At 40.1% G+C, this 26,179-nt stretch overlaps 1 protein-coding gene across 1 annotated transcript in view; it reads right to left on the reverse strand.

The window, feature by feature from the left end:
- The window catches only part of LOC138003735 (DNA-directed RNA polymerase III subunit RPC1-like), a 63,639-nt gene that overhangs the window by 5,301 nt on the left and 32,159 nt on the right, over positions 1 to 26,179 (reverse strand). The window contains exons 17-37 of the mRNA XM_068849958.1: positions 24,126 to 24,253; positions 23,895 to 24,030; positions 22,217 to 22,329; positions 21,143 to 21,194; positions 20,928 to 21,012; positions 20,237 to 20,324; positions 19,077 to 19,188; positions 17,612 to 17,725; positions 15,694 to 15,789; positions 14,943 to 15,004; positions 13,314 to 13,469; positions 11,662 to 11,783; positions 9,421 to 9,483; positions 8,913 to 8,941; positions 7,949 to 8,137; positions 7,533 to 7,684; positions 7,046 to 7,132; positions 6,025 to 6,093; positions 4,293 to 4,409; positions 1,533 to 1,641; positions 829 to 901 (exon numbers count right to left, since the gene is read on the reverse strand). Coding sequence (XP_068706059.1) covers positions 829 to 901; positions 1,533 to 1,641; positions 4,293 to 4,409; positions 6,025 to 6,093; positions 7,046 to 7,132; positions 7,533 to 7,684; positions 7,949 to 8,137; positions 8,913 to 8,941; positions 9,421 to 9,483; positions 11,662 to 11,783; positions 13,314 to 13,469; positions 14,943 to 15,004; positions 15,694 to 15,789; positions 17,612 to 17,725; positions 19,077 to 19,188; positions 20,237 to 20,324; positions 20,928 to 21,012; positions 21,143 to 21,194; positions 22,217 to 22,329; positions 23,895 to 24,030; positions 24,126 to 24,253 — 2,152 coding nt within the window. The remainder of the gene's footprint in view (positions 1 to 828; positions 902 to 1,532; positions 1,642 to 4,292; positions 4,410 to 6,024; positions 6,094 to 7,045; positions 7,133 to 7,532; positions 7,685 to 7,948; positions 8,138 to 8,912; positions 8,942 to 9,420; positions 9,484 to 11,661; positions 11,784 to 13,313; positions 13,470 to 14,942; positions 15,005 to 15,693; positions 15,790 to 17,611; positions 17,726 to 19,076; positions 19,189 to 20,236; positions 20,325 to 20,927; positions 21,013 to 21,142; positions 21,195 to 22,216; positions 22,330 to 23,894; positions 24,031 to 24,125; positions 24,254 to 26,179) is intronic.

Genomic DNA, 26,179 nt, shown 5'->3' on the forward strand with positions numbered 1-26,179 from the left:
TCACAGATTTTAAAGCACAATAAAGATAACAGTGCCCCTTAAAAGCGATTCCAAAGCTCCCGCTTCGACCATCATTCTGTAAGCTAGCAGTGTTATGATGGTAACAACGAACGACATGACAAAGAATGATCAAAGTGATTGCATGTTTACCCTTCATGCTCCAACGTCAGGAACCCCCTCGCAGTCATTTTGAATATGTGATGGGCTTTACCAATATAGCTCACCTACTACACAAAATGAAGTGTTGCTGTCGTCGTTCGAACGTTTGAAATCTCCTTTTTTCCCCTATTCTTGTCCATAATTTCCTATTCAAGCCCCATTTTGCTTTCCTGGTTTTGTTGTTTTTTAATTGCATTTTGTTATATTTGTTTCGGTGTAAAATCTCTTGCCCATTTTGGAAGCTACAATCTGCAACAAAAGTAAGTGTTGAGACGCTTTCACGTTCAATTCGTACTTACACCTGTTGCTCGCTTAACGACTCATTTCACCACCCCTTCCCGACCCCCACATCTCCCCAAATCAATGTTGGTAGTTTTGGTTTCAGCTATATGACATTGCTCGTGGGTGGAGGGGGTTTGTTGATTACGAGTAAATTTGTTGTAATAACAAAGAAAAAGAGTGTTTTCTACCCGAAAGTATGAAGTGTCTCAAGACATTTTGTTGCGGATTGCAGCATTAGCCTACCAATCAGGGCGTCCTAGAATACATTCCAAGTGTTTGATATGTTATTGCGTAAGTGTGCTAACCGCCTGTTATCTCGAGTTTTAGAACATATTCAAAGTAATCGGAAACCGATCGATAGTAAAAGCGTATGCATGGTTAACCCACCTTGCAGCCTCAATACCAAGAACTTTCTCAACTTCAGCTGTATTGTTCGAGGTTGTTGCTGTACCTTTCACACCTGACAAACACGTGAATGGCACCAACTCAAATTTCAAGCCGTAACAATATTGGCCAACAAAAATTACAACGCTCTTTGCACTTTTGCCATCCACGAGTGAAGACGAAAGTGCGGTTTTTGTAACTGCCTTCCAGGCCTTTTGGAAACGCATCCGTAATAGGAATCATCGGCTGCTTGATGTTGAGCCCGAGATGACACCAAGCATGTTTATTCTTATCGTTACATTGTCATGTGCGACCAAAACCATATGATCAAGCGAAAATGTTTAGTTGCATGGCAAAGGCGGTGCATGCTCAACACGAAACCTGGTGAACCAGAGCAGTCAAAGTCATTCTGGTACCCAGAGTCCACTTTTGATCAGCGCCAAGAACACGGACTCTGGCCACAGCCAAAAGTGTGCGCTGTTTCGGTAACGGTATATGTTGTAAGCACTGACTACCGTTGTTGCTCCAGTCAAATTTCTGAGAATGTGCAAAAGAGCCGGAGGTCCCTGATTCGCGGAGAAGAAACAACACCAGCGGCAAAAATACCACGAAAAACGTTTGTTCAATGACACTTAACAGATAAACGCTCTAGCATGCTGGCCAACAAAAAGCTGCTCAATTGGCTTGGGCTTCAAACAGACACTTACCAACTGTAGCCATGACAGAAAGCAAATCATCTCCTTCAACCAACAGCTTGTAAGTGTCCCCTTTAGTTTCGTCCACGTGAATAATCGCTCGATTTACATTTTTGTGGCCCTGAAAATATCAACTGGTGTTGGTGCATCATGCATGAATGTTGTCATTTGATTTTAAGTTGCTTCAGTTACTGCTTCACAGTATCGGAGTGGGCAGTGTTGACAGAAAAAGATACTCTTCTTATTCTCTTCCAAAGTGAACTATGGGCGACGTTTTAACTGGTTTGCCATATGGCAATCCAGTCAGAATATGAGTGGAATTTCTCCGTTTTATTATTTATTATTTATCTTTTTTTACGTGTCGGGAAAAGTCTTTCCTGTAACTCCCCTGCTAAGTATTGTATTTGTGCGTAGAGTCTTCTGCGCGTAGTTTTGGTAGGTTTCAGGGGGTAGTAGAAATGCTAGATTTTATCAGGTGGAGACAGTCGAATATTAAAGTAACCTGCAATGGCGTCGAAGTCATTGTAACGCGAAAGGCGTTTTAGTGGATCTTTAAACAAAATATACCCTTATGGAGCTCAAGAATGGAACGTCAATTATATAAACAGCACAAGAGGTGAACAACAATAATATTGCATCTTTCGCCGTCGGATATCAAAGTGAGCTTTGTTTCTAATATTTTACTAACGGTGGTGTTATTTACGACACTGAAACCAAATGGCAAATTCTGTGGTGACTTTTTCTAGCTGGAGATGGTTGAAGGAATCGAACACCTTGAACGCATCTGTGTTTACTGTTGTCTGGCTATTTATATTTATTTTGCGCAGTCTTCAGGTAACAGCCAAGAATTATTGGAAAGAAAGCTTGTTGTCTATGTGTTTCATTATTAAAGGAAACGTTTCTCCAGAAAATTGTTGGATCCTGAACTCCGGTGAGAAGCATCCAAGCACGGTCTACTATCGCAACATTAAGAAATATGATATCATATTATTTTCTCAGTGAAAAGCTGTGGTAGACCGTGTAGACGGTTTCATATAAATGTCATAATGTGTAGCCGGTACAATTTGTTCACCTTTGTATCTCATTGTAAAACAAATCTCGGAAAGGATTTAGCACACTCGGGTGGTTCCTTTTGAGCATTCTGCTCAGTCGGTCATTCCAAAGAACATGGAATTAGCGTTTACCTGAGACGTCACTTACAAGACTTGCTACTAAGTGTTAGCAATCCCTTCTCTGGAAGCAGACTAACGCGAAAGCAGTAAGTAATGTTACAAATGGACCTCTATGAAATGCATCTTTGTATAACAATGTTTGCTAAGAATTGATTTTTCGGAAAGTGGATATTCCCTTTTAATGGCATGCGATCGCAGTAAAGGCAGAGGTTATGTCTGTTTCTCATACGTAAACAACAGCTAATTTCGTACATGTTGCGCGTGTTTTAGATGCCATGTGTCATATTCCCCGCTGTTGCGTTAAAGAATGGGAAAAGGAAAGGAAGGACAAATAACATACTACTTCCCAGGCAAACCTTTCGAAAGAAGCAGTGGTAGCAGTTCTCCAGAAAGCGAAAAGCCACCTGCAAAATCCGTGAAATTTGTAGAACCTAACATGGCGGAACTGGCCGAGACCTGTTCAAAGAGCTCGAGGTTATGAACTTTGGCCCGATGTTTCGAAATTGGACTCACACTTTTTATTCTACCATCACAAGCTGTGTTTTAAACAATGGTTACGCGTCAGATTTTTTCCAGCTCTGTACAGGTGTTCGACAAGGTTGTCCCTTGTCAGGGCTTCTTTTTGTCTTGGTAATTGAGGTGCTTGCCCAAGCAATCAGACTATGTGAAAACGTCTGTGGTTTGAAAATCAACGAGACTGAATTAAAACTAAGTATGTATGCCGATGACCTTGCAGTTTTTATAAAGGATGAGTGCTCTGCCAACCACCTATTCGATCTCTTAAATGATTTTGGAACCTGTTTTGATCTGAAATTAAATTCCGTAAAAACGGAAGGGATGTGGCTTGGATGCCCAAGATAATGAATAACCAATATGTTGAGAGAAGTGTCTTTGGGAATGTTTTCAAGTTTAGCAGAAAGAAAAAATGTTTTGAGAGAGCCAAAGTAAACTCCAGATGTTTCCACTGATTTCCGGCAGCAGAGGGTCACCAACATGTGGTCTTCAGACTGAAAACTATAATTTTGAGTGGTACCCTTCGCCGAATAACTCGAGTTTGGAATATCACTCAGCCCTAAAACTTTGACACGCTGTTTATTTATTACCCTTGTACGATATTTCAATTTCTTGACTTAATTTATTGAATGGTAAGGGATTTTATTTTTTCTTTGCGTGATACTTGCGTAAAGTGAAAACCAAGAATTCATTCGTTTCTGAGAAAACGAAACAAAAAAATAGTGTTTGGTTTCCGAACTGAGCAGCTCTGGGGATGATGAGAAATATGTCGCATTCGAGGTTGATCCTTTAGACTGCTTCTTCCATTGTAAGAGTTAGCAGCAGTATCTGTTGGATTCCTATGCTTTTTTTCCCCCAACTTTTCATTTTCGGCATTATTCCTGGGGAAATCCAGTTTCAGCACCTTCAATACCATCCAACTCAGTGGCCTCTTTTTTTGTGTAACATGTACCAAGGCAACATAGTTTATGCTCATGGAGCGTCTAGTTTACAAATGTCTAGGCGAATACTCCATTTGCATTAGTTGTACAATTCGAGAAAGTTCACAGTTTACAGAGAGAAACATACTTCAAAGGCTCTATCATACCTTGATAAGGACATTTGGCAGGTCTGTCTTGAGCATCTGCATAGTGTAATGAAGTGAGGATTTCCCACTCTCACTTGGATAAATACACAGTTCCGAACTGCTCAAGGGAGTCACTTGCTGGAATAAAATTTACAGGGATAGGTAATTCTCTCTAAGCGATGAGTATAGAGCTTTAGGTGGACAACCAGTGATGGTTCGGTCCCAACCAATGTTATCGTATCCGTAACTTCACGTTCTCTTCCAAAGCAAACATTGGCCGAATTTGTTTCACACATTTCTGGGCAGATACTTCCATTGGCATTAGTTGCACAATTTGAGAAAGTTCACAGTTTACACCAGTCATTAAATGAAGCATTCAGTATTGAGGAGTGCTTGAGCGAGGCTCAAAGCTACTCTTATATTGGGAAGGTTGCATGTAGCAAATCCAATCGTCGATTCATGGGATGTTGCAGAAAGAAAACAAAATACAACTTGGAATTTAGGATCACTAAGGAGGGAAAAAGTGGGACACAGGGTTTAGAACGAAATGAAAGTTAAAGAGACCATCGCAGTTAAGTAAGCAACTTAAAGGCCCACCATCAACCTGAACCTACATTTAGGCCTAAACACAAATATCACGTAAAATCGCCTTGATATGTTTCCAGAAATTCCCGATTTTTTTCTCTAAATATCTCGATCTTCTTTTCTAAATATCCTGAATTTTTTTGTAAATATCCCGAAAATACCTGTCTTTATTTCCATAAATAATACAGCAATAACCTAACAAAGTATAAGGCAATACAAGAAATTCAACGGTGTCCCTGTAAGTCATCCAACAAAACTCAAAACAATTTTTCTTCAACTTATATGACATAAATTTTATGGAGAATACTGCTGCACGTGACTACTGCATGCCCATACGGGAGGGATTTGCTGATTTTCTTAATTTCTGTGTCTGTAAGTAACTTTTAACTTTTGCTTTCTTTCTCCATTTTTCTAGGGGGAAAAACGTGACTTCAATAGTTTTTCCCTAAAAAATTATATTCCAAAATATCTCGAGATTTTTTAAACATCTCAAAAAATATCCGGATATTTGTGTCTAAGCCTAACCGACAAGCTTGTCGACCGTTTGTTTTTGTTATGGAAATTTGCATTGCTTATCGTAGCGATCTGATTGGATGGATTTCCGCTTTGATGGGATTTTTACATGAAAATTGTTCCACGGCAAGCAATGTCTTTAGGGTGAACGTGGACCTGAAAAAAGCCAGGCTTAAATAGGATTCGAACACATGACAGTGAGATTGCGTTGCACTTGCTTAAAAAAACTGAGCTACGAGGCGTGTTCGGAGCACGTTTCTCGAACGTACCGAAACTTTTCGGGCCTTTTTCGGATCACAATCCCCTCAGTATCTTAAGAACGGAAAGGTTTTTGGTAAAAAAAAAACTTCACAACCATTTTGTTTTTTATAATCTTGAAAACATGTTACAAGACAAGTTTACCAAAACAAGCGGATCATGGTAGCAGTTTCCTAAATGGCTTTTCGGGCCCGAAAAGTTATCGGGATTTTCTAGAAACAGAATCTTGGTCAACTGCGAGTTCAAGTTGTATCCCGAAATATAGTGATTAGGTGGGATATGAAATGGGGATGGGAAGATGAGAGGAACAGGGAGGACCGGACAAAAAGAAAGTGAAAAAGTCTAAATGCTGTATGTTATTACCGATTGCAAAATAATCTACCGTAGTTTGGGTTACCTGGGGCTTCAGTTTCAATTTTCTTGTAGTGCAGATAGCAAATCGTATTGAGTCGACATCAACTTCGAGCTGACAAGAAACGTACAAAGAATCGAAAACAATTATCAGTGACTCGGACATCTGAGGAAAAAAGGATGTTAATTCAGTTAATAACGTAATGGATAAAGGAGTTTCGTTTCTAAAGACACTGTGGTGCTGCGTCGGTGCGGAAATGAAACACAGAAATGGGTTTATCAACTGAGTTGATGTGGTAAATTGAAAATTTGGGCGAGACCTTTGCCCCAGAATGTGAATTGTCTAATTCCGGTTGCCGGCAGTTGCTCAACTAGCCTTTGCTGAAGTTACCCTTTGCCTTGTCTCAACTCGAATCAAATGATTGGGTTTTTTGTGGAAACAGGAAACGTGGGGAAACATAAGGGAAAAACTCTCGCAGAAAAGTTGTAAATCAACAAACTCGACTTAAATATGACACCGAGTTCCAAAATTAGGCTTTACTACTGAAAAGCGAAAGCATCAAAGAGAAATGTCCTCTTTGATGTTTGGCTGAAGTAAGGTACTGGTACACAAACAATTAGCCAATATCAAAAATACCATAATACTCTTTGTTTGTCCCTCCAAAATTTTGCATGAGCATTGTTTCCAGTTTCTCTTGGGACCATTACAAGTCCCATATATAAAAACAATGCCTATGCAAAATTGTGGAGGGACAAACAAAGAGTATTATGGTATTTTGGATATTGGCTAACTGCTACATGCACTCATTCCCAGAGCTCCTCGTCTTCATTTGGATTTGCACGAGATCGAGGTGAAGTGCAACAAATACACAGATTGCAAACATGGCGGCCGAAATGATAACTCGCAACGGCATCAACCGATACCCAAACGATATCCATAGCACACGTTCTCCTTCGTCGAACGCAATTAAGCAATTGCTCTGTTCATTCTGTTCCGCATTGGTTCCCTGCGTTTAGTAAAAGAGCCTTGTCTCACTATTATATCCCTCCTAAGTTCAATGTCCTACCTTTAACAGTTTAATCCTATCCATAGCCAGTTTGACGAGAATAAAACAACTATCCGGCAGGAAGACTTCCTCGATGTACTCTGAAACCTATGACAGGAATTTCACAGATAAGACCTGATGAATTATCCACACCGATGGAGCTCGTGTTGCCTATAGCTTAACCATTTCATTTCCAAGATCAAAACGTTCATTCTCCTAACTAGTACCATAGATTTCTTTGTTGGGGAGTCATGAGAATTTTGTGTTACCGTATATCAAGATCACATCTCCTAAGCTGATAATCATTTTCATTCTCAATACTTGTTTGACTGACATTTCGTTGAAATTGAGGAGAATTTAGGGTTAAGGCGCGGGACGATCTATTTCCGGAGTTCCCTGGATGCCCTTGTAAAAAGCCAACTGGTCTGCCTTTCATCAACTGCCGGGGATTCTCCCTGAAACTCCATCTACAGTCCTAAAACCCCTATCCATCTCACTCTTTCCATACCTCCCCTAAAGAAGTCTTCTCGATGCGTCCTTTGACCCCTCTCGCTTCATCAGCGTCCTTGTCGTTCATCAGCTGTGCGGATATGATTGGAGTACTTATGAAGCGGGAAGCGTTGATAATTTCTTTGATTCGGGGAACACCAAGAGTTATATCTGGTACAATTTAGAAAACAATAACATCCATCAAGAATTCCCGGTAAACGATGCGTAAAACTGCCAATAAAAACAAGGTCAATTTAAGAAAGCCTCCTCTCGGCTGCCTAACTAATCTCTCTTTTATAAAACCTAATGTGGTTAAACCAAACTGAAACAGGAATGCATCGACTGAATTTCAAAGGAAGCTATGAAGGATTCTACTAAAATAACTCTATCTTGCTCACTCTTTATTTTCTGTTAATTTAACGTAATAAAGGATACTCATAGACGCGACTCCTGCAAAATGAAACGTTTTCAATGTCATCTGTGTTCCAGGCTCTCCAATACTCTGAGCGCACAGGGCTCCAACAGCTGTACTGGGCTCGATCTTTGCTCTTGAGTATTTTTCTTTACAAAGGTTCAGAAAGTGCCTTAGTTGCGATGAAGTGCAACGATCCACCCATGAAAGTACTGAGAGAATCACACGAAATAGAGTTAGTTGAATTGAATTAAAACGCAAAAGCAACCAAGTCCTAACGACAAGCTACAATATTCAAGTCGTTTAGACAATGCTAAAATAGAACAATTTCGACACTTCGCATTATGTCAATGCTCTACGCCACCTTGAACACGAAGATTCCCGAGAAAAGAGGTGGCTTCATTCTCTGATTTTGTTTGAATTCCTTCAACTACAAGCGATAATCCAAGATTGCGATCAAGAAACAGTAACATGGAAAAGACGCCCTTGAAAGATATTTCCAGGAACTTGAAGAACGCAGGACAAAATGTTACAACATAGTTGGAAGAGGATTCGCTCTTTCCCACATCCAATAACGCAATACGTTTTGGGAGATTCTTTACATAAAAACAATACAAGTTTTATTTACTCATGGGACTGTATCATGCTTCAGTGAACTAAATATCAATTGTCTTATTGCAAATAACCCCCCCCAAAAAAATGAACTGTATTATGGGATTGGTAAAAGTAGCCAATCTAGCAAATCATGCAAAGAGGAGTGATGACTGGTTGGTACGGCAAAAAATGTTAATTTCCGTACTGCACCTTGACGAGTCTGAGGACGATTGTAGTTAACAAGGTTTTTGTTCCCGTGAAATAAAGTCCGTCTCGGTGCTCTTTGCCGTCGTTTTTAAAGGAGCTGCGTTTATGTCTACTGTATTTCTGTCTTACAACAACTTCAACGGGAAACCATCGAACGAATGGTTGAAAGTAGCCAGACAAACATACCTTTCGGGACACCACCCTTTTCGGGAGATCTGAAATCAGGAATAAAGGAGTAAAAGCCGATAAAAATTGATGAACAAAGGGCAGTAATAACTTAAGCCATAAAAGATATTATTAAAGACGAAATCTAAAATGCATACATGATAGAGTCACATCAATAGACTCCTCCCTGTTACTACAACCCTTATCAGCTATACTCTTGTGCCTACTCGAAATGTGTCTGTTCACAGACATAACTTGCTGGTGTAAACGGAGATTAAAAGATGACTGCCGGACCATTCTTTTAAAAAATTCCTCAGACTGGCAGATAGTGCTTGGCCCTACAAACACTATACTCGGCATGCCTTTAAACCTTGGCCAAAACCTTTACATTCTTTCCTTTCAACGATGCTAGTATTCAGTCTCTACAGGGCCAGTAAGATAGATTTACGGTCATACTTTGTTACGTAATCCTGACAAAGTTCAAACTGATTTTGACAGATGCAACCATAAAAAACACCGTATGACCTACCTTTCAAGGTCAAGTTTCATTTCTTTCATTTCTACTTTGCTTGCAATTTGTTGGACAAAGGCTCTGAAATTACAGTTGTTACTACTCATACAAACACGGAATAATTATATTTTCGTTGTAACCTCGCACACAAGGGGCTACCCAAACGCGCCTGGATTATTGCAATAGCCTACTTCATGGTTTGTCGGATGCTTCCTTCTGTAAACGTGTTCACAACGCAGCGTGGTGTCTAAGAAGCCTCGTTTATTTCTCATATCCCGTCCGTTATGTTCCAGTTGCACTGCCCGTCTATTAAGCATGGCATTATTGTTTAATACTAGTAATACTTGACAATACTGCTGCCCCAGCTGTTAAATACAGTTATACGCAGAATTCAATGTGTCCTGGGTCATAGAGGATTGTCCGTTTACAAACGGAGTAGTAGATGGTTTAATTGATCATGGCGGAAACTAAAGGAAACGCAAGAACAATTTTTGCAACAGTCATTGCTGCAAAAATTCAGGGCTATCGCCTCGTGGATCCACAGCTACTTTGACAATGTTATGACGAAATTCATGATCAATAACAGGACAGACGCATGAAAAACTGACAACAATGTTAAATTGCAACATAGGAAACTCGTAAACATGCAAAACCATGTCATGGGTAGCTGCGCTGTTGGCGATTGTAAAATACTCTCAACATTTCTGAATTCTAATATTGTTACCTGAAGAGTTTTCTACACCATTTTCACTCGATTTCCTTATCATAAATATATCACCGTTTCAGTTCCTTAATAAGGTCAAATTTTAACAATTCCTGTTTCTTAATATTCATCTGGTCATTTAATCCAGATAATCCAGATCAAGAAAATGTAAATAAAGCATTGATATTAAACCATGAAACATCAGTGGTAATTCATTACGTTATTCAAGACTAACAAACTTCATCCCTTGCAGGATGTTACAATTCCAAACTTGGGTTTCCTTTAGTTTCTGCTTCGACTGGTACACCACCGTGGCTGCCATTACGAAACCCCTACTTCTTACATTTGCAACGACACCAAACTATGCAACGCACTTTCATATCTGCTTGATTGAGCAACAATAAAAATTGGATCCATGTCGTGGGAAAGCGTTACAACTGCATGTCAGTGGATCTTTTGTGTCCATTGACTTCGAAGAGGTGAGCTAATCGAACACATCTCAGCTCAAATTGAGGCAACTTATGACTCAGTTTTACGGAAAGAGAAAATAGAAAACCAGGGTATCCAAAAAACAAAACCTCTTGGAAATGTAAAGCAGCAAAGAACAGACAAACTCAACCCAATAGCCCATTTCCAAGTTCATGTCTGCCTCCTCTTCAAAGCGAGTCTAAAAGCCTGGTTTCTATATACACGTAACAACGACGCAAACACTATCACATTTTGCGATTGTGTTTGCGATTGTTTTCCATATGCGTGATTGCTTTTTGCAACTTGACGTCGTAAAATTGTAAAAAGGAGCATGGAAGTAAAAGATCGATGGAGCTGTTGGACTTACTGCGACCAAAAAGCAGAGAAGAATTATCAAGAGACTTCACCGATTCTGGGTCCGATACATTTTCAAAGAGTCGCAACGACTGCAGCATAGCCAGAATGATAGCTAACTTTACTTTATTTTCTGTCATATATGGCGGGGTATACCCTAATGATATTCATTAAAGTCACACTGTTTTCAGAAGTATCCTCCTCATTGGGATGCCGTATCATCAATTACACTTACCTCGGATTCGTCAAAACCTATCGTCAAAACACGTCCACAAAAATTATCGCCGATTGATCGCAAATTATCCGAAAAAGTTTAGGATTGTGTTTCCATATCGTTTTTTCCTCACTTTTGCGTTACTACTTGTCGCAAAGAATACATAAAGATAGAATTTTTTCTATCTCTTGCGTTTTGTTTGCGATCATTGGCGATCATCAGCGATCGGTCGGGGATGAACGTAAAAGGTGTTTCCATTTACGCAAACTGCTTGCGATCATGCAAGCTATCGGAAGGTGTTTGCAATAGTTTGCGACGGAGTTACGCGCATATGGAGACTAGGCTTAGGTGCGAAGTTTCTTATGAAAATTAGTTTTCATTGATATTTAAAGTAGAACTAATTACCATCATAAAAACTTAGACTCGCTTTGAAGAGGAGGCAGACATGCCTATGAACTCGGAAATGGCCTATTCGTCTTCCAGGCTTTGAACCCATAGCTACATTGCAGGTTAAACTCACTTTAAATCCTTTCTAAATTCTCGTCCACACCCCTGGAATTCAGGACCATCAATGGCCGACAATGCTTCCTCCATAATCTCCTCTGTGGTCAAAGTTTCCTCCTCTTTCATCGGAACCGAGCACTACAAGAGAAAAAGAATCAATAAAAGGTATAAAGGAGAGTCCAATTTTGATTGGCTTTAATCACCTTGTGCTAACTGGCTTTTGGCTGCCATAATCTTACGTAAAGCAAAGTACATTGAAACAGCAGTGACTGCGCGTGCGAGTCTTGGGCACATTGACTTTGGTACATTATTTCGGACAAGAGACGTTGACGGACCCATCCTTCGAAAGCCATCCCTCGTAACCGCAAGTTTGGACTGCCGAAAACGAAGGTTAAACTAATTTTTTGTCAATTTTCGGAGAATTTGGCAAATGCATGACAATTTTTAGTTCCCACTGGTAAAATCAGGCCCTTTATTTGAATTTTTTTCCAGTTACACAGATAGAAACTATAGGCCGAAATTTTGTTTGCTCCAGTTCACAAGTATTTTATTGCCGTTGCGGTAAGGCCGTTATTTCAGACCTCGCGAGCCCGCAATACTTTGGAGCGCGACGTCACAGCAAATAGACATGGTGGACATATTTGATATGGTTTTTGTCGAGTTTAGCCTGCAGCACTACAGCTGACTATCGATTAATTCAACCTTCCAAGAAAATCCAAAAACGATTCAGAATAACAAAGAAGATTCTGAGAAACCGAGTCATCCTCACACTTAGCTTGACAAAAAAGAACAAAGGTTAACAATAACTCACTTCAAATCGTTTCTAAATTCTCGTCCACAACCCCAAAAGGTCAGGACTATCAATGGCCGACCAGAACCATCATGGGAAGTTGGAACCACCTGAATTTTTCAGGCGTCCATAGAGCGACAATTTAAGAAATTGATGTCAGTTTTTCATGCATCTGTCCTTTGACAATGTTATGACGAAATTCATTGTCAATAACAGGACAGACGCATGAAAAACTGACATCAATTTGTTTTTTACAATAACAAAAAGGCAGAGGGCTCAAAATTAAGTCAAAACACGAGAAGAACCCGAGACAAAAATGCGAGAAACTTCAATCTGACGCGAGCAATATCGCGACATTATCACATAAATTATTAATGTATGTGTCCGTCCGCTTATTGAGGATAAAAATTAGCCAATGAGCGCGCGAGAATTTTTCAGTCATTGTAAAAAGTTCATTTTACAGTTTTGTGCTACCTGGACTATGAAGGAAAGTGAAGCTGGAGTTGACCTTGTTTTGATAGAAACCTCACTGGTTTTCTTCCGTAAATTCTTTCTAACTAGCAGGACAACAACATCATTAACATAGGAAAAGGAGAGAGGTCTGTATCATAACAAGGTCAGCATCATCCTCACTTTCATTTAAAGGCCAGGTAACTAAGTACACAACTGTAAAGAGGTGTATTGCTTAAATTGTCCATGCTAAGTGCGAGAAGCATTCAGTCCCCTCATTCGTTTATGACCAGCACTTCAAACTTACATTCATTTCATTCATTCAAAGAAGATTCTGCCAGGTAGTAAAGCACCGTACTGGTGTTGCCGGTAGAAAAAAAAACAGTTTTTCTTGACCATAAAGACCTTGTATGAAGAGCAAGACTGACCTGAACGTGACTGAAGACCCGATTATAGTCCAACGGTTTATCTTTGCCCTCCATATCAGTAGGGTCCAGACCATCCCCTCCATACATAAACTGCACGATGTCCCCGACCGAGTTTCGCACTGACAGGTCGTACTGGGTTGCAAGATCTTCTAACGACTAAAAAGGAATGAATGGTACAGAATTACGATACAACAGGATCCCCCAAAAGCTGATCCCTCCATAACGTTGGCTTTAAAGTGGTACTTTGATTAAAAGTCACTTCCTTTTTTCCTTCAGATTTTTAAAGCGTGTTTGCTTACCACCTGCCTGGCAAAATTCTGAGCTTTGATTTTTATCCAAAGACTGTTTACTTTGAGTGTAACTTTTGCATTTCACGGTCCGCCATTACACACGTTCAAAACTGACCGACTGGACCTCGGAGGGTTAGATCTAGGGAAAAGTGACGTCATTCACTCAATAGCTTGAAATTTCAGCGTGTAAACGCAATAGACCAATTCGGCTAACTCAGTGTTGTACCCAATTCAAATCTCTCGAGGTTAGGATTCTTTGTGTAATGAATTTGCATGACAATGAAGCATTCACATTTAAATGATATGGAAATACTTGGAACAAAACATTTTATTCCCAAAAGATTTGAATTGGGTACAACACTGAGTTAGCAGAATTGGTCTATTTATTATGTATGCAAAACACGACTTTCAAATATGAAAGCCCAAAACTCCCTTGCTGCGTATTAATTCAGTCGGGTACAAACGCATTGCATTCTTAAACTAGCGAGTCTTTGACGTCATTTTCTCCTCGATCCAGCTCTCTCAAGATTTTAAATTTAGAAATGCCGGACCATTAAATAGGAAAATTCCAGCTAAAATAAGCAAGTGCCTTTTTGAAATCAAACTTGGGTCACAAAGCTTTGAAATCCAAAGGAAAATAAGATTTTATTTTTTGATCATAGTACCACTTTAATCAGTGAGACATAAAATTTAGGTCACGGTACTAGTTTGTTTAGGAAATACAACTGGCTTCGGTTTCTCAAAACCGCTGCTATCAAACAGTTCCAACAGTTCACGCCATGTTTCGCAAAAACAGGAAAGAAAGATCTTAGGAAATCACTAAATCCATGACCATGAGATTATGGAGTGAATCCCTGTGTCCCACGATAGTTATTTGAAATTTATTTTTAGATTGCCGTCGTACTTACTTCGAAGGTTGTTTTTATTTGCCGTTGCCATGACGACGTGGTCGACTTTCACACCAACTGACTAGTGAGGTGCAGTCCTTGAAACAACCACGCAAAATCACATAAAGCCAATAGTAAATATGAAGGGGGTAGTTTCTAAAGAAACTGTGGTGCTGCGTCGGTGGGGAAGTAGTATACAAAAATTTGGTTTTATCAACGGAGTTGATAATGTAAATTGGCCACCGTACAGATTCCCTCTGACGAAGGGCTAACGCTCGAAACGTCAGCTTTTAGAATCTCTGTACGGTGGCCAATTTACATTATCAACTCCGTTGATAAAACCAAATAGTAAATATGATTGCAAATGATTATAATATGGGTGATTCGGCGCTTTCTTAATGAAGGAACAACTTTTCAATTTGAAGTCCTTTCTAAGATAAATACATGCGTACCTTAACCAATCTCCTCTGCATGTAACCAGTTTCTGCAGTTTTAACAGCGGTGTCTACAAGACCTTGAACGAAAATAGAAAAGTCCTCACTCCTCGTTTTCAAATCATGAGAAATTACTAGACAAACAATAACAATCCAACCACTATTTTTGTCAGGCTTGCTTGCACTGCTTGTAACCTCTTACTAACCGAGGGCGAGGGCCGTACTGGGGAAAAATGGCCCGAGGTGGTGACAGCACCAATCGCAGCAAGGTCCGTACAAAAACGACCGAGGGTCAACATTCTCCAATACGATCCCGAGAAAGTGATATTAGTAAGTTGTTTATTATATGGCATCGTTTCTTTGACCGATCGGGCACTTCTCCGCTTGGTGTATGCTCGTAATCTTCGTCTTTTACCAGCGAACTTTGAACGGATAACCTTTTACGTGTAAAACAAACCTTCACTTGCTATAATATTACCGTTGTGATGAAAAAAATTAAATCCCGCTTTTTTAAAACTTTGTGTGTTTCGTTCAACTCGAATTCCCCAGGAGAGAAAGAAAAAAAATACGAAAACGGACCTTTTCCACGGTAATGGTCCTTTCTGTAAAGTCGCGACCAAGAACCAGCCAATCAGCCCGAGAATTGCTTGCTTATCTATAGTAACTGCTATGATTATTCTAACTTTCATATCATGATTTACACTTGCCTAATGGGGCAATTGCAAAGAACACGAAAAACGACTGCAAAAGAGGTCCAGGAACACTGTACCTTCTCGTCCAGCCATTGTGTGGAAAAAGAACTCAGTGGGGGTGAGACCAGAGTAAAAGCTGTTCCTTACAAAACCTTTGGCGGCGGGAGATTTGGCTGCAAAATAACAGAAATGGGAAAAAACGCCTCAGACATACCTTGGGTAACAAACACCGGTGTCATAATTGAGCAAAGTACGATCGTCCGGGTGAGTGTAGTCCTGAGAAGGACTGTTTGAGATGACATTGACTTACGTTTCGACAACCTGAGCGGAAGTCACTTTCAGAGTCCGTCCGTAGATACTAGAAAAACTCCCGTCGGAGATGTCATTGGTCAACGTATTCGTGATGTTATAGGTCGACTGTCAGTTGAGCCTAAACTTTATTGGCTGTGAAGACTAAACAGTGATTGGTGCATTTCTATCCGTCTGTAGGTCTAAGGTCTGTACGTGTATTGTGGAATACGTCGGGCAGTCACTGTGATAAAGTAAATCAGTGTGTTGTTTGTCTGATGTTGATGTCGTCGATAACTCGTTTGTAGGGTGCGGGAAGTTGTAGGCATCGGTTTATTAGTGTCTGTTTTAAGTTAATAGACCAGCTTTCCAGTACGATTCGTTGGTAGTAGTTAGGGCTGCAGTTAACACAATCAGCAGAGTCCAAGTCGATTCTGCGGTTTGTCTGTAGATGGTGTCCAACAATGATATTGTTGGTGTCACCGTTCCTCGTCGCTCGTCTGTGTTCAGTCAGTCTAGCGTTCAAATTTCAGAAGTTCCTTTGATGTAGGGTACAGTCACTGTAGTGTCAGGTGTCAGGTTAGTGTTTGTTGCGTTAGGTCCTGTACGGTAAGTGTCGCGTGTAACAAAGTCGCAGTTGCAGTTTTTCTTTCTGAAAACGTTGTCTAAGTACTTATGTTTGTCTGCTAAGTTGTCGTGCGAGTAACAAACCAGTAGCACGCGTCTCGTTAAGATCCGTATTGTTGTAGCCTCGAATTTTACTAAATTATGATGACTCCAGGGCCCAAACCATTTACGAAACACTGGTGTCGAAGGCTCTTCAGAGTTCTCAAATTATCAGAAGTAACGCAACGAAAAACATGGCAGAATCTCGCTTTTAGATGATTCCGAGAAGGCAAACCGTACCGGTCCTCGTACTGAAAGTCTGCACTATTATTTATAGGTTAGCAACCGGCGATAGCTTTTATCTTAAGCCTGCATATAGATGATTGCATCATCATCATAGTCGTCGTCATAGTCATCGTTTTGTGGCGTAAAAAGAAACACAAAGCAGTTAAACGAGAGAGAAGTGATCCTCGCACTTAACGTGACAATTAAGAAATTGTCTCACGTAGACCGTTCCAACGGGATTCGAACCCATGAACTACCTAGTAGCAGGTCAATTTGTTAGGTTCACGCGTTCCCGCGAAGGACTCAATAAATGAAAAAACGTATACTTGAAGTGCGGATTATAGACCAAGTGTCTATCAAGGAACAATTTCTTAAATTGTCCAAATAAGTGAGAGGAGCACTTCTGCCTTTCGTCTGTAACCCAATTCATATAAACACTTCTTTCATTGACTGATCTTGCCAGGAATCAATCAAATCAAAACTGGTGTTGCACGACAAAAATTGATAAAAGTTAATTCTTCTCTCAGTTTTGCTTCACGTACCTTTATCGCAATCAGACGCCCGTTTCAAGTTCGCCTCCGCATGGCAAAAACTTCGTACGTACTAACAGATTTTAGGCTTTTCAGTGCAAGTTACGAGATTTTTGTGACTTCCACCGATCAATAGTAGAGCCAAGGAGCATGGATGGCACAGTGGTCAAACTCCCTAATTTTACTCGAGGTCGTTCAATAGCCTACAAATTAGGAATGCAGTGGATTGTTTCCGTGTAATTCGGTGAGAAAGTGAGGATGATTGCGAAGTTGCTGTAAGACTTACAGTGGCGATTGAAATGTGGCAAGGCTCTGTCTTCAAACCCATTGGGGATTCTTTTACCAGATATGGCCTGCTGACCAACACAAGCGATCATCTGCGAGATGTTGATAAACGAACCTAATTAAATAAATAAATAAATAAATAAATAAAACCCTCATTGTAATGATGAATCTGGGTGTTCTAACTGGAGTCGAATCTATTGACCGAAAGCAAAACTGGCCGCCAATTAATTATTCTTTTGTCTTGCGTTAATTAGCCTTACTAGGCTCGGTAGCACGTGTAAAATTGAAAGAATTTTGGTTGTAACACGAGGCTAGTTAGACGAATTTGCACAAAGAAAAGACGACAAGTTATTGGGGGCCATCTTTGCATTCAGTCAATAACCTCTTGATTACCAGTTAAGATGCTGCACCAAACGGTTACAAAAGATTCAGGTGAGCAAGGTCGTTTAACTAACTTCAGACGATAACTAACAGGCATCTTAGCATATTCGTAATTACTGAATTTTTTCATGGGTGGGGAATGTTCAACCAGCACCTCATTTGAGAACTACAAACACCTCGAGAAACAACGTACCGCCGTCCGTGGAGAAATGCTGAAAATTAAAATGCAGCAAATGAATATTAAAATGGCAGCACCTGTTTTAATTAAGCGTCTCCCATAGACTGGCGCCGTTAAAGCTCTGTTCACTCCAATAGGATCAATACCTTCTTAATTTCAACGATAAAGTGCAAGAATGTAGAAGTGTTAAAAAGAATGTTTTTATTTACGCTTTTCAAAATTAGAGAACAATCTCGACCCCAGAGCTACTCTCTTTTGCGCATGACCGAGGAAGAGAAGAGCTCTGGAAAACCCTGAAAAAAAGTGGGTTATCATCGGTTTTCGCGAACAATCAAAAGCGTCTCTAACTGGGACATTCATGTTAGCACGAAGAGTGAGCAGACACTGCAAGGTTCGAATAGCCAATTTTTGGTTACAAGAATCCTACGGGGCATGTTCTTCTACTCAGCGTTTTCCAGAGCCTTGGATCGACCGAAGCACTGGTGACAAGAATAAATTAGAGCACATATAACTATGTTTCGTTACGTTTATTTTGAGCCACTGTGAGTATTCATCTTAAAGTCCAATGGAATAAAAGAAACCCTGGGAAAAGAAATTATCATTTATGCCAAACAGCACTGGAATTCATGTGATTACCCTTAATAATTTTACCTTATCTACCAGCTTCAGTTCAATCAGTTCAGTTCAATTCAGTTCAGTTCGTTTTCAATCACAGTGGTGTGCGGTTTTCAGTTTTCATACTTATCCCCAAGGAAACTTCCATTACAGTTCGTCTCAAATCTTGTACTGTAAAAATATCTGTGCTGTTCATGGTATCCCGAGTAAACGCTGACTTCAGCGTCTTTTTACAATAAATCTGCGTCACGCTCCTCCTTTCTTACCCTCCCCTACCCCAAGAGGCACAAACCTTTCGAGCCACAAACTGCCATAGTCAAAGGACTATTGGACTTGTGAAGTTCACGAAGACACGCCTTTCCTGCATGATCTCTTATGACAGACAACTCTTTCAGAATGACAGCCTGAAAACAGACCAAACGTTCAGCTAAAATACAAAAAGGACCCCGTCATGCAAAGGTGAAAAACGATACTCTTAAGTTTGGCAGGAACGTTTCAGCAGCTAAACCAACAAATTGGATCAGTTAAGTGAAATCATAACGAAGGTTATTTTTTGGCTCAGGTTCCATCTCTTGCAAAGAACGATGTGATTACCTTGCTGAACAAACCAAAAAAACCATAAACTAAACTAAATAGAAAAAATGAATAGAAGTTACTAAAAAAACCAAGTAATTGCCTTTGGACAGCTCTTATCCTGCTCATCCTTCTTCCTCTTCTTGACAATTAACAAACGTTTATAAATTATAGGATTGGTAAAAATAAAATGACTTCGAACGCGGTTTGGTTAAGCACCCCGGGTGAACTTCCTTTTAATGATAGACCATGTAAGTTTTAATAAAAGTGATACTTTCATTTGGTGTCAAAAGCAATTTCGCTTTAGACTTGGCTGACAAATCGCACGCCACATTCTTAGCCAATCAGAAGAAAGAGAAAACACAATTATATGACAGTCCGATTTAATAAGGAAACTTTGCCGACCTCACTGCTTTCATTTTGTTTCATTAACATACGAGTTTGCCCACAGAAAAAATCCTGCCATTTACAAATTGATTTCAAAAGTAAAAGAACTCGTTAAACTCAGTTAAATCTCCAATTTTAAGTCTTTTAGCTTTGATAGCGAGCAAGATATTAGACATCAAAAACTGATAGGGTTTATGGTTAGGGTTAGGGTTAGGGTTAGGGTACAACTCTGTAAAATTTCGAATTTTCAAAGCATCATTCCCCGAGATATCTGGCTCAAATCGGGCTCAAATTTTCAGAGATAGCTTATTATGCAATGCACTTTTAATATTCATTTCTTTATTCTCGGCTGACAGATCAGAAAACCACAGACTAGTGCTAAAGAGGCAAAGTATGTAAACAAGATTCCCTATAAGCTACACCCCAGTGTAATAACTTTCAAGTTTTACAGCACTAATTAAAACCGCCCTTGCTTCTTTATCAAATACTGACCTCTAAAGTGTCGTCTGCACTGCACCCTGGCTGAGTTTGCAACTTGCCTTCTTTGAAATCCTGAATAAAGGTGTCACACTTAGAATAACTGAAATAAACGGAGAAGAAAAAGTTTAGCAGGTGCGTATTCCATAATAATCAAGATGGAACAAACAACGTTGGTTTTCAAAAGGTCAGCTGCTCACTGTTTCTTCCCCAGTTCGTACATGTTAAAGATTAAGGGTGGATCAACTTGGAAGAACATTTCGGCTAACTTCAAATAATATTAAGGCACATCAAATTTTCACCCAAAACGTTTTTTGCTTGTTGAAATAGCCCAAACGTACACCGGTCTCGAATGGCACACAAGGAAGCTAGAGAAAGCGAACGTTAGCAACAAATGAAACCACTGGTCATTTGTCAACATTTATGTGACGAATTATCCACAGGAACGAATACTGTATTTCCATTACCCGTCATAAAACCTACCAAACTGACTTCTTATCCAATACATTTATGACATTCATATTGTGGCAAAATCTCTCATCCACAAGAGCACACAAAAATTTTATTCCAGTGGAAAACGGCTTTACACTAGTTAAGTGATACAAGAAGAAAATGGCAAAATGCAACGAAATGATGTAAAAGTGTTTAAATATTGCGACGCAGAACGCTTCCTAAAATACATAAACAATTTGGACAAAAGTTGTACCCATTCTTGAGAAGTTCATCTTTTGCTCTTAAAAGACCCTGCCCAGGGGTGACGTCACCAATGCCAATGGAGAATCCTCTGTTACCTGCATTGACAACAAATTCGAATGTCAAATGCGGTTAAAAGCGAAGATACATTTAAGGAGAACACAGGTAGTCATTATTAAATTCTGCACACAATGATCCCACTAAACGAAGACATAAACCCTCACTTACTGAGAAAAAATGGACAAACCCTTGCAACTCTCCACATAGCATCGGCTGCCGCCTGAAAACGTAGAAATATCAGTCTGTTTAAACATTTAATGTTTGTCAATAATTTGATTTAGAGCATTTCAAACTTCAATTTTTTCCTTCTTTACCAGATATATACCGTCTCCATGATACCAACTAAACTACGCGGTCTATCGTGATACTGATGATGATGATGACGACCATGACTATGTAAGCGAGACTCTACCAAGTCTCAGGAGTCCAGAGCACTAATGAGTTACTCGCTGTTTACAAAGCACAACCAGGTGATCTGGTGACGTAATGTGGAAGACTGGGAAGAAAAATTTTAACGCCGTATCCCACAACCGCGCGCGGCCTTAGCTTTTGTTTCCAAACTCCCTGCAGTATTTCCATCTCCAAAACTCAACAAATCATTCCGTGTCTACCACATTTCCTGTTACTGAATGAACATTCAAGTAGACCCGACGAGATCTAACCTCGCCTCTGCCATGTTGAATTCTAAAATAAGGCCGCGCGCGGTTGTGGGATACGGCGTTAATATTTTTCTCCCCAGCCCTCCAAGTTACGTCACCAGATCACCTGGAAGAGCACAAGGAACAAATGGAGAGCGCCTCGGAATGTCAGTGGATCGAATTTTCTGCTGAAAGAGAGGAGCTCTCTGTCCTTATGATGTCGCTGCATCAAGGTCCAGGAGGATACTAGGAAAATTCCTTGCCACATGCAAGGGCAGGAGTCTCAATTGCTTAAAGCTTGATACCTTATGGTATAGTGAGGTTCCCTCCAGCGTAGCTCCAAGTTAGGTAGCCTGCGGGTACTGTTAACAGCAATTATAGGTGGAGGCAGTCAAGAGGATCTCAGCTTTTCTCATACATCCGATAAGCTTGGCAAGACTTAGTTGGTTTTCACGTTATGTCATCTCCGCCGTGTTGGTGGACGAAAACAAAAGATCTCTGACGAGCTTCTTTGTTCGTCCACCACCATTTGTCCATAACACAATCGTCACATCAGGCTCTCAAGAGATTGGTTGCAAACCACTTCAGTTTTACCTGTACTAACCTGGCCACCAAAGTCTCTCAGGAGAATATAGAAGATACCGCTCTTTGAGCCAGATCCAACAACCGCCTTATCAAGCGCGCCACACATCAGTTCGCTGTTGTGAATCACCACATCTTGGACAAAACGAGACAGTACCATAATTAGAATCACGCGACAACCTATATACTGCACTCTTCATTACCTTTTGACATATTTCTCACCAACACTGAGAAATATATATGGTTCGATACTACTCTAGTATCAAGACTAATTAAGACAACTTACGAAGCTTAAACATGAAGACACTCTAAAAGGCGTCATGCCTTAGGCACATGCCGATGATTTGTCAAAAGAGGACACCTACAGAGCTCTGTGATAATTTGTGCAGTAAAAAGTTCCTATGGAAATGTGCCTGTAATGTGTTATAAGATGTTATCAGTCGTTACTTTTTTATAATTCTCCGTCACTTTTCTCGCCCTGGGGCCGGTTGCTCAAGGCCTGGTTAGCGGTAACCACTGGTAAAGAGGAATCACAACCAATAGGTTTTTACGGTATTTGACGCGAGTTAGCGCTAACCATGCTTCGAGCAACCAGGGCCTGGTAATGATTATATCTTAGTGGTTCCAGCTCTGCGTTGCTGTTTGTTGATCACCATCTTGGATCACCAGTTGCGCTTGAATAAATTCGAACTGAAACAGAGCCTGAAGCGATGCCTTTTATAGTGCGTCTTCGTGTTTAAGTTACGATTTCCGACCAAACATTTCGCATTCCTTTCTTCTATACAGTTGCTAATAGATACTGGGAGGAGCTTCAAAACGTTGTACGGGTGTACGTATCTGATAGTCCATCTGGTTGTAAAATGTGAACTTAAATACTAAGAAACCGTAACCCTAAAGATGCAACGCGCTTTGCACTGACAAGGTTCCTTACGGCCGCCTTACACGGTACGATTCTTGTAGCACGCGACAAGCTTACGACAGGCTTACAATTCGTTTACGATTGTCGTGTACGTCAGAGAAAATGTCGCAGCATTTTAAAACATGTTTTAAGACAATCGTAAGTCATGTCGTAGGCCTGTCATGCGCCAAAATCGCACCGTGTAAATCGGCCCTTACATTGCCAAAACTGGCAGTCCTTTGTCCATCGGCCGAGTTAATGAGGAGCATTGGTCTAACCCTGCGATGACGTCATAAACTGCTTCTCATGGAAAAAGTCTTTCAGGACTGCCAGTTTGATTTTAGGCGCTTTGATGCGTCGTGTTTGAGCGAAAATCAAACATTTTGAGGATAAGGGTATCACTCGTGTCTCGGAAGACAGGAAATGTACGTCACAAAGTGCCCCCAATTGGTGTTCCTCAAGAAAGGATACACAGATGCACTTACCCTATAAGCTAAAAGTAATGCTAACCTTTACCCTTAAATGACTGTTGGACATAGGTAGCAAAGACTTAGACTTCAAGGGACACTTCGTGTTGGATGTCAAAACTGGGCGAGGTCCTAACTGGGTGCACTTCTGGGCATAAGTGCCGAGCTTTGTGTTCGAGCAGTAAATTTGAACAGTAACTTATCAAGTGCCGTCAATAAGGTTATGATGTTGCATATCTCGGGATTAATTTTGATTTCACAAAAAATCTTTCATTTAAAACGTCTTTCTGTGATTTCTTCAGGAGATTTAATAACAATATTTAAATGTGGCTTACATGAGTCATTGACACAAAGATCTTCTTCACTTGTGTACTGTTTTCCCTTTGTTCGCAGATTCATTTTAATCGGCATATCTTTGTTGGGCCTCAGCACGACATTAAACACTTGTTTTCCAGTCCATAGTTTCACGGGCTGAAGACAGAAAAAGAGGGATCATGAAACCGTTTCCACCAGTTCTAAATTTGTGATCCCAAGTACTCCTCTTTTTGGGATACCGTAATACAAACCTTTAAGATTACAGGGGGTGGAAGATCGATCCGCAAGTTGACATCCTTTCCAGCTAGTATGTAAGATAAAATCTGTGCAATGTGGCTCCGGTCAAGAAACACATCCTTCTGGGTTAAGAGATAAGCTCCTGAAAAAAATGTATATATCAAACGCATATTTTCCAGGAATCTCGAGGGTGGGGAGCAGACAGGACGGACGAAGGAGCATCTGGGAAGGAATGTCAAGTATTGTATTGCTTCTCCCTTAAGGGCAGCAAACTAAATATTAGAAGGGGCAAAGTAAAGATACGTTGGTTTCATTGCGCTTATGTTGGTAACTGAACCACAGCCTTCAGTTCACTTCGCACAGAGAGAGCGAAGTATCCTAATAAATTGGGCACTAGTGGTTTCCAAGTAAAAAAAGAGAATGAAAAGTTCGCATTTGTATCCTCATGTTGTCGTTAAAGATAAGAACTGAAAGATACAAAGACTCGTTTATAAACAGAGGCCTTTTTAAAATTGTGTGATTATATTCCGTGATGTTTGATTGTCCCTTTTTACATCTTTTTACATCTGATTGTAGATTTTAAATTGTTTTTACTATTCAAGATTTCAATTGTTAAGACTCAGGTCTGTTGAGTCTGATTTTTCAATAAAGTCGATTACTTTCTTATTAAGAGAGAAAACTGAAAATTTATCGTCAGGTGCTCACGCACCCCCAGACAACGTCAAATTTGATCATTTCACGTCATTAGGGAGCTTTAGCAACGACGACGGGAACGGCAACGAGAACGTCATGTAAAAACATAAATTAACGTTATTGCGATCACTTCGCGACTATTTCAAGCCTTTTAATATGACAAAGGTGTTTCAGTCCCTCACGAATGAAACCCCGGTGAAACCATTACGAGCGGCGCTTAATTTAGGGGAGAAAAATGAAAATTTATCTCCGGGTGCTGACGTTCTCCACAACACTTCAAACTTGGTAATTTCACGTTGTTGCTTTGCTGACGACGGCAAAGAAATGGACAAAAATGAAAAACGCACGTGCAGGGCGTGCAAAGCAATTTGTTTTTGCTCTCTAAATATGCAAATTTGTGACGTTCTCGTTGCCGTCGCCGTTGTCGTTGCTAAAGCTCCCTATTGTCAAGACGACAACGGCAAAGAAATGTATCAAAATGTAAAACGCACGTGCAGAGCGTGCAGAGCAATGTTTTTTTCTTTATTAAAACTATTGTTTTGTGGCGTTCTGGTGCTTAACATGACAAGGGTGTGGTAGTTCCTCAAAAATGACACTCGTCTGAACGGCAATTAATTTAGGGAAGAAAATTAAAATTTAGCCGTAAGTGCTGACGTTCTTCATAACACCTCAAATTTGGCTATTTCACGTTGTCGTTTTGCTGACGACAGCAAAATGGATTAAAGTAAAAAACGCACGTGCAGGGCGCGCAAAGCTATTGTTTTTGCTCACTAAATATGCAAATTTGTGACGTTCTTGTTGCCGTCGCCGTTGTCGTTGCTTAAGGGCCTCCTTACGTGTTTTTAGGGTACGTTACTAGGGATGTAATAGTTAAGTAATTTGAGAGAATTTAGCAATATTTTGGTAAGTTTCCAACTTTTGTAAACCAAGTACCTAAATATGACGTCATAATGCCACGCCTATGGTCACGTGACCAATAAACGAAAACTCTAAATTTGTCTACGTGCTACACAATTTGGGTATTTAATCAGTGGTTTGATAATTTGCAATCGTTTTTTCATCCAGCCAAGCATGTTTTTCTTCTTATTTTGAAAGATAAACGATACTGAAATACCCATAACATTTTCAAAAAAGATGATTTGAAAAAATCAATGCTTACCTATATTCTGTGTTTGGGAGTGAAACGTGCCATATTGAAAAAAAAACCATTTAAAGACCCCTCTTACCGTTTCATTTTTCGTATACTTCGCCCACATTGTGCGACGCAAACGAGATGGCCTAAGCGCGAGAAACTTACGATGGTGCAAAGTCGTCGTATATCTTAAAGTCCTTATTAAATAGGGACTTAAAGAGTGACGGAGGAAACTTAAATAAG

The sequence above is a fragment of the Montipora foliosa genome, chromosome 5 (assembly GCF_036669935.1).
Source record: "Montipora foliosa isolate CH-2021 chromosome 5, ASM3666993v2, whole genome shotgun sequence".
NCBI lineage: Eukaryota > Metazoa > Cnidaria > Anthozoa > Scleractinia > Acroporidae > Montipora > Montipora foliosa.